This window comes from Barbus barbus (assembly GCF_936440315.1).
Source record: "Barbus barbus genome assembly, chromosome: 5".
NCBI classification, from domain to species: domain Eukaryota; kingdom Metazoa; phylum Chordata; class Actinopteri; order Cypriniformes; family Cyprinidae; genus Barbus; species Barbus barbus.
In genome coordinates this window covers 25042759-25055786 of record NC_136733.1, presented here as the reverse complement: position 1 = coordinate 25055786, position 13028 = coordinate 25042759, and the positions used below count along the sequence as shown (strand labels likewise).

Below are 13028 nucleotides of genomic sequence, written 5' to 3'. Positions count from 1 at the left end.
GCTCATTTTGTGCCTTGCTGACGAGACAACGACATCCCACACCTTCGCCATTGTTTCGGGCCATGCCATTTAAACGGACTTGTTGCTTGTGGCTGTTTATCTTTTTCAAGTCCTTTTTTGTGCTTGATGCGAGCTACACTAACATCTTCCTTAACTACAGTGCCTAGTTTACACAGATTTGTGTTTTAAAGAAACTGATCTACAAAAACAATTGTTTTATTTGTGTCTGTACGGTTTGGATGTAATGTGAATGTAATGTTTAAAAAAATTAATGTTTAAAAAGAAATATGAAAACTCAAACTGATATTTACAGTTGAATTTTTTGTGTTGTGTAATTGTATTAAAGACATTCCTTTGTGATTGTTATTTATTATTATTTGGTAATATCGGTAAATATAAAGGTACCAAGGCAACGAGACAACAAATAATCCAATGTTTAGGTAATGTTTAACCCAGCAACAGAGTTAACCTGACCCACTGGTTGGGTCAAATAACCCAGCATTCTGGGTCAAATGGCTCAACCCAGCACTTAGGTCAAAGCAACCCAGCGCGCGTCTGTCCCATAGTTACCCAGCCGCTGGGTTAAGGTTGGGTTATTTTTGAACCCAGCATTTTTAGAGTGTATAGAAAGACACCTTCTAAGTTTAAGCTTTTAGAATTATCTTAGATCATCATCTGAGAGTTTTAAATGTAATAATGCTTATTACTAAGTTGAATGATTTACAGTTTTAGTGTGGTTATGTTTCTTGAACAGAAAATCAGCATATGTGACCCTGGAGCACAAAACCAGTCATAAGTAGCATGGGTATATTTGTAGCAATAACCAACAATACATTGTATGGGTCAAAATGATACAGTTTTCTTTTGTCAAAAATCATTAGGATATTGAGTAGAGATCATGTTCCCTTGAAGATATTTTGTAAATTTACTACCGTAAATATATGAAAACGTAATTTTTGATTAGTAATATGCATTGCTAAGAACTTCATTTGGACAACTTTAAATGTGATTTTCTAATTTTTTTTTTTTTGCACCCTCAGATTCCAGATTTTCAAATAGTTGCATCTCGACCAAATATTGTTGTATCCTAACAAACGATACATCAAAAGAAAGCTCATCATGTATAAATCTCAATTAAAAACAAAATGACTGGTTTTGTGGTCTTGGGTCACATACTAGACTGATTTCTGAAGTATCATGTGACACTAAAGCCTGGAATAATGACTGCTGAAAATTTAATTTTGCATCACAAGTACATTGGTCACGCTTTAATTTAAGGTGCAATTCTCAGTATTTACCAACCATTAATCATTAAAATAGTTAATAAGGTAGTTGTTAAGTTTAGGTATTGGGCAGGATTAGGGATGTAGAATATGGTTATGCAGAATATGTGCTTTATAAGTACTAATAAACAGCCAACATAGGCATGCTAATAAGCAACTTGTTAATAGTAAGAATTGGGCCCTATATTAAAGTGTTACCAGTAGCTACATTTTACAGTTTAATCAAATAAATGCAGCCTTGGTTATGAAAAAACAAACAAAATTTTACTGAACGCAAACATGTGAATGGTTGTGTAAAATGTACATATTTATTAATTCAGTTAAAAAAAATGCAAGTTTTTGTGTGAGCCCTTAATAGTTGTTGACCGATGGTGCTGCCCTTACTAAACCTAGAATAAGTCATCATTTACCATTCATAAAACATTTTTTGATATAAGGCTGCAGAGCACAGCTACAGGACTGGAAAAAATAAATAAATAAAGTGAGATATGTAATTAAATGTGGTAGACTGTGGGAGACGCATCAGAATTCCAGCTGGCACTGCGTTAGATATAAGCTTCACAAGTTGATGGCACACGGTCAGAGCACCATACGCTGCTATCCATTTGTATCAACATGCTTTTGAGGATGAAAACATCTTTGGGTTATAGAAAACGTCAAATCTTACATGTTAACACTAGTGCCAAACCATAGGGAGTTGATGCAGAACTCACAGCATATGCATTTTTTTATTCTCTTCTGTTTACTTCTTTAATATGTGCATGCATGCTGCTGCACAGCTCCTATTCACAGATACTCCAGCATGTCGTTCTGGCTCAGATGTGACAATGTATAAACAGCTAAACATAAGAAAAGACACTGACATGCCACATCTCAGTCTCCCATCTGCTGTCTGGGTACCCTGATAAGACTCCCTCTGTACCATCTATTAAAGTGGATGAGATCACCATGGCAACTGCCATATCCTGGGATGTGAATTCTGTCTTACACTTGTCACAGCCTGACCGATACTATTTTGTCACATTAATATGGCCTTTACTTATAGTCCTACTTCTAGGAATTTTAGGGGCAACACTGTGCAGATAAATGTCTTTCAGGTCAATAATAATACTTCTTTAAAACATCTTGTTTTAAAAGCAAGAAACTTTTCACATGAGGAAATCACATAAACAGTTTGATTTTAGGTATTATTGACTTTGATTATCATTTACATTTCCATGTACACAACATATAATTTTTTGAATGGATGACAGAAGATCAATTATGGCACGAGGAAATAATATTACATCGAAAACACAACTTAAGGCAAGTCATATTCTACACAACATTAGACTCCTTTCCACTGTACATTTATATAAATGTCCAGGTTATTTCAATAGTTCAGTGTTGTGCTTGTTTTTGTTTTTTTCAACAGCATGACAGTCATTAACAATATGCACATCATGTTAATTGTATTTTGGGATTTGATTACGGTTAATGTTTAAGCACATCTGTTTGCCTGGGGAGGATCTAAACAGTTAGATGTCTGCTAAACATTAGTTAATATGCTGCAATATTATGGAAACCAGTGAATGCTGCGAAATGAGGAAATATAGAAAATTACCTCTGACTGTATTATAAAAGCATGCAGTGAATCCCCAGAAGGGCTGACCTATAATCTCAAATCAATAAAACTACAACCAAATATAGAGATACCATGCTGGCAATAGTGCAGCACAGAAATAGATTTTCTCTAATTCAAATTAATATTAGTTCTGATATTAGCTCTATGCATCTAAACAAAGACAGCAGCAAGCACATTCATAAAATTTCATATACCTATATAATATAATACCATCCATCTTGCTGTGGAGCAACAGAAAGCTTTAAAAAGAGGAAAGGAATGTGTGATGTCAATTGTGAACATCCTTTAAGGGAGCACTTCTGTTAATAATACTAAAAAAAAAACTAAGTGCACTTATCAGGCAGATCATATGCTGGAGCTGTTTATCTTGTTTGGACATTGCTGGCCTCCATCCAAATAATAAATGCAGTGAGAAAGATATTAGTCTCTAAAAAATTCAATTCTTCACATTGAAATGTAGATGTCCAGCCATTATCGGTTTATTTGCATGAGCTCATAAAGAATGTACTTTGTAAAACGCACATTACAAAAACATCTATTGTTAAGAAAACGAAAATGAAATCAAAAATAATATTTTGTAAAATCACCAGAATATTTGTTGCGCAAATCAATCAAAATCACGCTATGAGGTATATTTACACTGCGATTCAGTGGATTATCATCCAAAACTCCCCCAACATGGGAGGTCTAAAACATCTTCATACATATATCATAAAATCCTCACCACTCTAAAATAAATGATATAAATGACTATAATATTGTAATGAGACCATGAACTGTGTGGACATGTTTGTTTGTGTGTTATTTCTGGTCTGAAACACAGAAGATTTGGATACTTTAAAGGATACATTTTAAGAAAAAAGAGGGGAAAGTGTGATATAACTGTGAGAAAAAAAGAAAATGAGTGTAACCGGACGCGTTTTATAACCTTATGCACAGTTTAAAAAATGACCACTGCTTCAGTCTCTAAACCCATGATTCCTCCCAAATCTGTCCTTTCCCAGAAAACACCTTCATCTCACCTGGAGTTAGATCTGTTCTCCAGGAGTTTTTGGTGGGATTCACAGAGCTTGACAGCAGGAGTCTATTGCTTTGAGGTTATAGCAAACGGATGATGTCTAGGTAATTAAGGTCAGAGTAGAGTGCATTGACTAGCAGGGTCAAAAGACGGTTGCTGTCACGCAGGCCATGACCTGGGTACTTGATGAATTGAATGGCCTGGTTCACAGACACATGCAGCTCTGAATACTGCTTATTACTCGGCATTTGCTCCAGAACAGATAAAGCCTGAAAAAAGAGAGCATTCATTCAAGATACAGCACGATTTACCAGAAATTTGTTTGTACAATAACAAATTATTATCAAATATCTAAAACATATCCACATCTAACCATCTATTGTTTCGAAATTTCAATTAAATTTTTAAAATTCAACATAGAAAAATTCCTAAAAACAGACAATTTTACCTGTTGGGCTTTAGCTGAAAGCTGCAGCTCTGTGCCTGGATGAAGACGCAGCTGATTCTCTGAGGGCACCTGGACCAGCAAAAATGCTGACATGCTGCGCGCCACAACCCGAAACCTGAATCACAGGAAGAACAGAAATTGTGAGGCATGCAATTCACACAATAGACCTTTCATGTACCTTTCACTTCTGATCTGGACATCAAAACAAAACATTTCATTTAATTTATTTAATCAGGGACAATGCACATTAATAACACAAACAATATGTAAAATGCACCAGATTTAGCCAACACTGGCTAATTTTCATCCGTAGTCCCTTTTTTAGCAGTTTCTCAATCTTCTTCACCTGCTAGAAAGTGGGGATTTCCTCCCAAGGCCTATGGCTCCCAAGATGCCCGAGTTCAGTCTTTCCTCACTGAGCTGGGATAGACGGTTCTGGAATGCCATTAAGGTGAGAATCAGAGTATCAAGTGCACAGGTGTCCTCTTGATCCACCTGGATCTGCAGAAGCTCCAAGAATTTATGCCACCATAAAAACAGCTTTGCCTCATCAGCTGGACCACTGCAGGAAGAGATGACACACTCCCTTAGGCCACAAATACTCAGACAACAAGCACTAAAATAAAAGGAATGTTATTTACTAACTCTGCAATCCTTCACTACTTCCGATCCAGGTTTCTGTGTGCTTCCTTCAGCATTTATATATGTGATTAAGTGTAAGTTACCTAGGGAAGACCTGACTGATCCATGTGCTGAGCAGCACTAAGGTCTTCTTCTCATTCAGGAGGGTTTGCTCCAGGTTCAGCCTCTGGAGGATGTAGACGTACAGGGTGAGATAACTCCCCAGGTTCAGGCTTTCCTGAATGAAGTCCTCAACAGTCAGTTCAGGAACCTGAAGAGAGACAAGGATGGGCCCCCAACCAGAGTACTGATCAGCACATCCACCTGAAAGAAACCCACAACATATTACTCGAAGTTGTGGACAGATTTATAAGATACTAAAACTCACTGTCCTCTATAATGGTTCCATGCAAATGTTTTGATTCAGCCCAGATGTTTGCTTTTATGGTCCTTACAATGTGATTAGGGAGAGGAATAATTCCTAAAGGCTTACGCAGACAGACCGTTTAAAATCTGTGACTAAGCCCAGAACAAGCATGAGCTATTATTACCATCAGTGAAATAGGAGAGAATACAGGCCTCAGTGGTTCGTGTCATATGACGCACTGAGGCCAGGCATCTGCACGCAGCGGTTAGCAGGGGGAGAACCAAAGGACCCCGAGCTCGCTTTTCCACCCAGGAGTGGAGTTTAGTCCCAAGTCCCTCTGCTGTAGATATGCCAGCTTCATTGAGCAGAGTCAGCATCTCCGCAAACAGACTGCAGGTGGCCATGTGTCGCTGCTGGAGTTCTGTCTCTGAACGTGAGAATGAGATACATTAAGAGAGGTTCATTCAACATAAAGGGATTGTTCACACAAAAATGAAAATTCTGTCATTAATTACTCACCCTCATGTCGTTCCAAACCCATCGTTTGGAACACAAATTGATATATTTGATGAAATCTAAGAGCTTTATGACCCTGCATAGACCGCAACGCAACTGATATGTTCAAGACCCAGAAAGTTAGTAAGGACATCATTAAAATAGTCCATGTGACATCAGTGGTTCAAACATTAGTGGTACTCTTGTAAACGCATGTTGAAGATTGACACGGAAGAGAAGAAACTGTTGAATAAAGTCATTATTTTTATTTTCTTTGCACACAAAATATTCTCGTATCTTCATAAAATTAAAGTTGAACCACTGATGTCACATGGACTAATATTAACAATGTCCTTACTACCTTTCTGGGCCTTCATCATGGTAGTTGCGTTGCTGTCTATGGAGGGTCAGAAAGCTCTTGGATTTCATCAAAAATATCTTAATTTGTGTATTGAAGATGAACAAAGGTTTTACAGGTTTGGAACGACATGAGGGTGAGTAATTAATGACAGAATTTTCATTTTTTGTGTGAACTATCCCTTTAAGATGTAACTAATACTATTACTTTTACCTTTATTAAGGACCTCTTTCAAAAACATTAAAAAGTCTTGAATGAACAAATTAATGAATAAACAAATGAATGAATACTATTACAAATTACATTTGTATTTGGTTTGAAAACCGATTAAAATCAGATTCAGGTGGAAAATGGATAGTAAATAGACACGTTTCTCATCTGCTCCTGCATTTAATTCAGAAATTACTGCACAATCTGCTCTATACACATATATATGCTGTAAAAATAAATGTTTAGCATTCCCTAACATATCAAGGCAAGTTCATCGGAATAGTCAAGGATGCAAATCAGTGGTATTTCAAATGCTTTTGGGAATAGATGCATATTTTAGATTAGATTAGATTCAACTTTATTGTCATTTATGCAGAGTACAAGTACAGAGCTAATGAAATGCAGTTAGCATCTAACCAGAAGTGCAAGAATATAGTGTTTTATATACATATAAGTGCAGAGTAAATGAAGATATGATTTACAGAATGTACAGTGGAATTGCTATATACAGTATTGAGCAGAGTATATACAGAATATAAATAGGAATGCAATGTAGGGATTGTATGTACATTATGAACAGAGCAATGTGGGATTATATAGATTACAGATTATATATACACATTATGAACAGCAGAAACGTGAGAACAGTGGTAATAAATAAATAAATACAGTGTGTGCAAGTATTGATAGAACAATGTATTCTATGCAAAATAACAGTAGTGCAATATTTTATAGAAATAGTTTACTGTGCTTTGTACAGTAACAACTTTAGACAGTTTATAGTGTAATAACTTTAACAATGTGCAGTCTGTGCAAAATATGAGTAGTGCAAATGCATGTGTGTAAAGTACTGTGACCAGTATATGTGTGGAGACGTGCTGATATCGCGTTTGGTCTCGTTATGTCTTGCGTATCTTGTCAGTGTCTGCGTTTGCTTGGCCATTTGTTGTGAAAAAATAAGGAAAGTGTGTCCAGCTAAGTTCAATTAGTATTTTGTTAGATGGGTACAAAAAAAAAGCTTAGTTTACCGCGGCAGCCGTCGCGTGAAGGCCTCCACCTGTGAAGACCGAAGAGTGTAAAGACCATCGACTCTACTGTACGACTCCACCGGGCTGGGACACCAGCAAAAGATGAAGTATCGCTTTTGATTTCTCCTCTTTTCTACTTGTTTCATTTCTGTTTCAGTTTTTATAACCATTTCTTACTATGTGTAAGTTGTTGTTTTTAGCATGTGTGTTTGGTAGAGTTATTTCTTAAGATTACTGATAAACTATACTGTCGTGATTTGTATTTGTTATCTATTTTAATTTTAGTTAAATGTATGAATTTATTATGTCTGTATAGGTCTTTTATTAAGTTTTAGAGTTATTTTAATACTTCAACAAACTAAATGGAAATGAAATGATACATACACACACATATATATATATATATATATATATAATTTATAAATGTGTATGTATATATATGTATGTATGTATGTGTGTGTGGTTGTACATATACATATATAGTTGTTGTTTTTTGGTGTTTGGCTTAGTGTTATGTTAGAATCATTATTATACTCATACCTTTTGTTCTTTAATATTTAGAATTGTTTTTAGCTTTATTTTTCGTTTTTCATTTAAGTTTTGAAATTTTGTTGTATGCATTTCTCATTTTTATTTAATTTCTTTATTTTTAAAATGTGTATAGGTAGTATTTATAAAGTTTTAGATTTTAGTTTTGGATCTGTTTTTAGTTGTTTTAATACTACAATTGATTGCTTCTGTTGTCCTCATTTGTAAGTCGCTTTGGATAAAAGCGTCTGCTAAATGACTAAATAATAAAAATAAATAATGTACAATCATTCATTAATGTGCCATAGTTTAACTAATTTATTTTTCTTTCTCCACTCTTGGCATTGTGCTGATGCATTTGTCATTACTACTGCAACCAATATACTGGGTACTAACTGAACTAGCTGCTATAACTTTGTCACATTCTACATGACAATACAATCTAAAAAACAAACCGGAACTGTGTGCAGTGTGAACACAGCCTATGTGCTACTGAAGCAAACAACTGCTTTCATTCTTATAAATTCCAGTGGTCAGCAGAATTAAAAATTAACATTATGCAATAATCTTGAAGGACTGATTGAGCTGAGGGACGTGACCAGAAAATGAATATGAAAGAGAAATTAAAGATTCTCCTCACCAGGAGGGTTGAAAATGACAATGTACTCCAGTAATTTCTCCATTTCTGTCTCCAGTGATGCCAGACTGATGTTGCCATTTTGATCCAGAGAAGTCAGGAACTGCACCATTAAGTGAAGGAAGGCTTGGCACTTTAAAGTCATGTCCTAACAGTCACAAATCACACAACAGACACAAATCCCAATGCTGTAAAAAATGTAGTTTACAGTAATTTACAGTATTTAACAACAGTGTGTCATCTAACCTTGTGATGTAACATTTGTGTGGTCGTCCCAAATCCAGCAGCCATTCTAAGCAATTTGATGACGTGTTGTGAAGAAGTATCATGACTGAGAACAAGGGATGCTGGGTAATGTGTGCTGACATAGAGTGTAACATTTTGATAAGAAGGAAAATCTACAAGGTGCCAAGGCAGAGAAGCTGATTGGTCCAGGAGACTGAGAACAGAAGATCCCTGTAGAAGTAAATCATGGCAAATTAACCTCTAATAGGCCTTTGAAGATGGTTAGGGTAAACAGGTGACCACTCACAGGTTTGCTGAGATCCTCTTTGGCCAGAAACACCATCAGATAGAGGACAGAGACCACCATCGTCTGAGCTGAAGGGCTCAGCTGGGGGCCGAGAGAGTCACTCAGTACACTGACCCAGTTCACCTCACACAGCAGCTCTCCCATAAACAGGAAACAACTCTTTGGACTTCCTCTCTCCACCTGAACAGCACAAAATTACATCAATTTACCGACAACCATCATTAAAGTATCAGTATTTTCTGATAGTTACTACAAGTAAAACAGAAGGATTAAAACCTGTCATCTTCACCAAATTATTTGTCTGACTACCTTGGAAGTGATTAAATGCAAGTATGCATTGCAACCGTTCAAAAGACCAGTGTCTGTAAGATTTGTTTTTTAATATATATTTTTACTGATGGATGCATTACATTGAACAAAAGTGACAGTAAAACCTATGTTACAAAATCTCTATTTCAAATAAATGCTGTTCTTTTGAGCTTTCTATTCATCAAAGAATCCTAAAACAATCTCACGGTTTCCACAAAAAATATTATTCAGTACAACTGTTTTCAACATTATTAATAATATAAAGCATGTACAGTGCCCTCCAAAAGTATTGGAACAGTAAGGCCAATTCCTTTATTTTAGCTGTAGACTGAAAACATTTGGTTTTGACATCAAAACATGAATATGAGATGAGAGATTAACATTTCATCTTTTATTTAAAAATGGCTGGGTTCAAACAAAAGGTGCTATCTTCTAAGTTGTGAATCAGATCCAGATGAAAATACCTGTAAATAAAAGCATAAATGTTAATCTCTCATTTCATATTCATCTTTTAATGTCAAACCCAAATGTTTACAGTCTACAGCAAAAATAAAGGAATTGGCCTTACTGTTCCAATACTTTTGGAGGGCACTGTGGGGTTTTTTTTAGCACCAAATCAGCATATTGGAATGATTTCTATAAGATCATGTGACACTGAAGCCTAAAGTAGTGGCTGCAGAGTATTCAGTTTTGCCATCTCAGGAATAAGTTGCATTTTAAACTGTACTAAAATAAAACAGTTATTTTACTGTCCACAAATGTCTGGATGGTGGTGTATATAGGTCTAGATGGACATTCTAGAGATCCTCAACTAAATACAGGTAATATATGTAATTTAGGATTTCTGTAAATCTCTCACATTGAAAAACTGGTTCATTAGTGTCTGATCTGGATGCAGGTCCTTCCATGGCAAACGGCTGTACTCAGTGTGGTAGGTGTATAGTAGGTACTCTGGCATCTTGGGAGAAGTGCAGGTCTCACAGTAATGCATGAGATGAAACCACAGAGCTCCTCTTTGTCCTGGCAACAAGCGATCTGCACCAAAATGTATGGATTCAAAATTACATACTGATCAAATGGATTTTCAACTGAATATGTATTTCAACAGTTGAAAAAAAAAAAATGGTTGAATAAATCATGACATTTGTGTGTTGTCCTGTTCTCCAAGGATGTTTACCTTTGAATTTTTCATGCATAGTCTCCATCAAGCGTGCATATAAGCTCACTAAGCTCGCTGCAGCTGTGGCATCTGATTCAAGCCATGGAGAACAGCGAGGATGACTGTGACACACAAGAGAGTCGTTACTCATCATTTCTGTCATCAGTGTTATAACAATCAAACTGCTAAGCCATATCAAAGCCTACCTAGTGTTGTCAGTGTCAAGGACCAGAATCCATGGTTCAAACAGTTTGGCCATTTTTGCATGTAGGCTCTCAAGAGCTACATTAAGGAGAATTTAACATTAATTAATTTAATTATACAAATAGTTGTGCAGATATATACACTACTGTTCAAAAGTTTGGAGTCTAAGATTTTTCTTCATGTTTTTCAAATAGGTCTCTTATGCTCACCAAGATTACATTTATTTGATCAAAAATACAGTAAAAAAGTAATATGGTTTTAAAATTATTTCTATTTGAATACAATTTAAAATGTAATTTATTGCTGTGATAGTAAAGTGATTGTGGAAACTGTGATACATTTTTATTGAACATCTTACAGACCCCAAACGTTTGTCTGGACTATAAGTATTTGGTTGCTACACATAACAGAGGAATACAATTTTGTACCTTTGACCAGTCTTGGACTTCCTACTGTTTCTTTGCTGCAATTGTTTAGTTCCAGATCAATGACGTAAGTAATCAAATCTTCCCAAAACAGCTTGACTTCCTCAATGTACGTTCCCCATTTTGAGAGGAGACCAAAGCTCCTGAAGTCCCCGTTAGACAGACGGAGCTTCAGGAAATATTTTGAGAGCCATTCAATTGTTTCATCCACCTAGAAAAACAATGTACAATTTTAATTCTCTAGCTCAATTTGAAATATTTAACACTAATTAGAGCAATAAGGAGTGTTTTGCCTTACCTGTTGAGGGGAAAGCAAGATGGAGCAGGTTGTAGGAGATGGTGTAGAACAGCCCAGCACTCTTACTGATGTTCTCCAACAGTCTGGACTGAGAAGCTGCTTAGAAGAGCCTGCAGGAAAGTCAACATATCCAATTTTTCTGAGCACAAATAGCTTTTTGAAAATAATTTCCAAGTACATTTTCACTAATAGAAAATCATTCATATGTAGTTTTTGGAATTTACATTTAATCTTTATAAATTATGATTACAAACGTCAAGAGTCTAGGTCAGAGAGAAGGAAAGGCATACTATGCATGAGCAGACGAAGGAAGTCACTGTAGTGGTCTGGAAACTGGTAAAGCAGCAGTTCTGTCCAATGCTTGCAAAAGATGTTGAAGGGCATGAGGACTTCTGGCTCAGGTTCCAGGCCACAAGTGCACAGAGCCCGATGAATTATTTCCATCAATCGACTACGCTCAGAGAACTGAGGCTGCGTCACCGACAGCCACTGAGTCAAGTCAAACTAGAAACAGAACAGATTGTTCAATAATTTTTTTAAAAAGTTGCAAACATGAGCTACACATTCAAAAGCAAAAAGTAGAGCAATCAAAGTCTCAGAGGGCCATGTGAAGGATCCAGCGTGAGGTGGTTGGAGAGTGCAGATTGTCTTGAACATTTAAATTAGACTGATTTTGTTCCTGCTATTTCTGCACAAAAATAATTTTATAAACTTCTCTGAGGGTTTTGATATGGCAATATGCTAATAAGATATGACAGCACTGCTTCACATAATTATGAACAAAACAGTGAAGTCTTTTCCTCATGGAATAAAAACCTCTAGAAGAAACCCATAACCCATAATGCTTTCAGTTGCAACCTATATGATAAACATTTATACAATTTTTCAATGAAGGCAAATTACTTTTGTGAGGAGCATGAATATGACATCACCACTGTCTATGTGGAGGCTGTTGACCACTTCTTCATACAGAGAGACCAGCTCTGCAGGAGAGGCGTTTGGGGTGAAGTAGGGTGAGAGAAGGTTACAGAGGTGTCTGTTGAGCAGGATGGTCTTCAGCATTTGTTTACATTCTGATCGGACATCCCGGATGAAGACCTAGAGTCAAAGATACACTTTATATAATTTTAACAGTTAAGACTTGAGAGTTGTAAATATAAAACCACAGACCTTTTAAAAAGTTTACATCATGTAAAAAAAAAAAAAGTCAATTTAAATGAAAACAAATTTGAGAAAAAATCATTACATTTTGAAATTAGTGCTGAAATAATGTAACAGTTTACTGGGTTGAAAACAATACCTGACCAAGGATCTCTATACAGGATGTGAAAAATTGCAGGGTGGGTGGATGTCTCTGTGTATCCTCACACACAAACGTCACTATCTGATAGAAAGCAGTGATGCCCACCTTCAGTATGCCAGGGGAAGGATTTAGTTTGTAAGCATTAACCAAGGCCCTAAACAAGAAAACATGATGTTCAAAT

General features: G+C 36.1%; 1 protein-coding gene across 1 annotated transcript in view; it reads right to left on the bottom strand.

Moving 5' to 3' along the window:
• Window positions 1-1574: 1574 nt before the first annotated feature.
• LOC306870468 (ectopic P granules protein 5 homolog) overlaps window positions 1575-13028 on the bottom strand; it is a 33168-nt gene continuing 21714 nt past the window's right edge. The window contains exons 30-45 of the mRNA XM_079417768.1: window positions 12845-13001; window positions 12448-12642; window positions 11835-12048; window positions 11545-11654; window positions 11250-11457; window positions 10824-10899; window positions 10636-10739; window positions 10318-10493; window positions 9150-9329; window positions 8864-9073; window positions 8621-8765; window positions 5546-5788; window positions 5099-5318; window positions 4720-4935; window positions 4374-4488; window positions 1575-4194 (exon numbers count right to left, since the gene is read on the bottom strand). Of these exons, the coding sequence (XP_079273894.1) occupies window positions 4006-4194; window positions 4374-4488; window positions 4720-4935; window positions 5099-5318; window positions 5546-5788; window positions 8621-8765; window positions 8864-9073; window positions 9150-9329; window positions 10318-10493; window positions 10636-10739; window positions 10824-10899; window positions 11250-11457; window positions 11545-11654; window positions 11835-12048; window positions 12448-12642; window positions 12845-13001 (2758 nt within the window). The 3' untranslated portion in view covers window positions 1575-4005. The remainder of the gene's footprint in view (window positions 4195-4373; window positions 4489-4719; window positions 4936-5098; window positions 5319-5545; window positions 5789-8620; window positions 8766-8863; window positions 9074-9149; window positions 9330-10317; window positions 10494-10635; window positions 10740-10823; window positions 10900-11249; window positions 11458-11544; window positions 11655-11834; window positions 12049-12447; window positions 12643-12844; window positions 13002-13028) is intronic.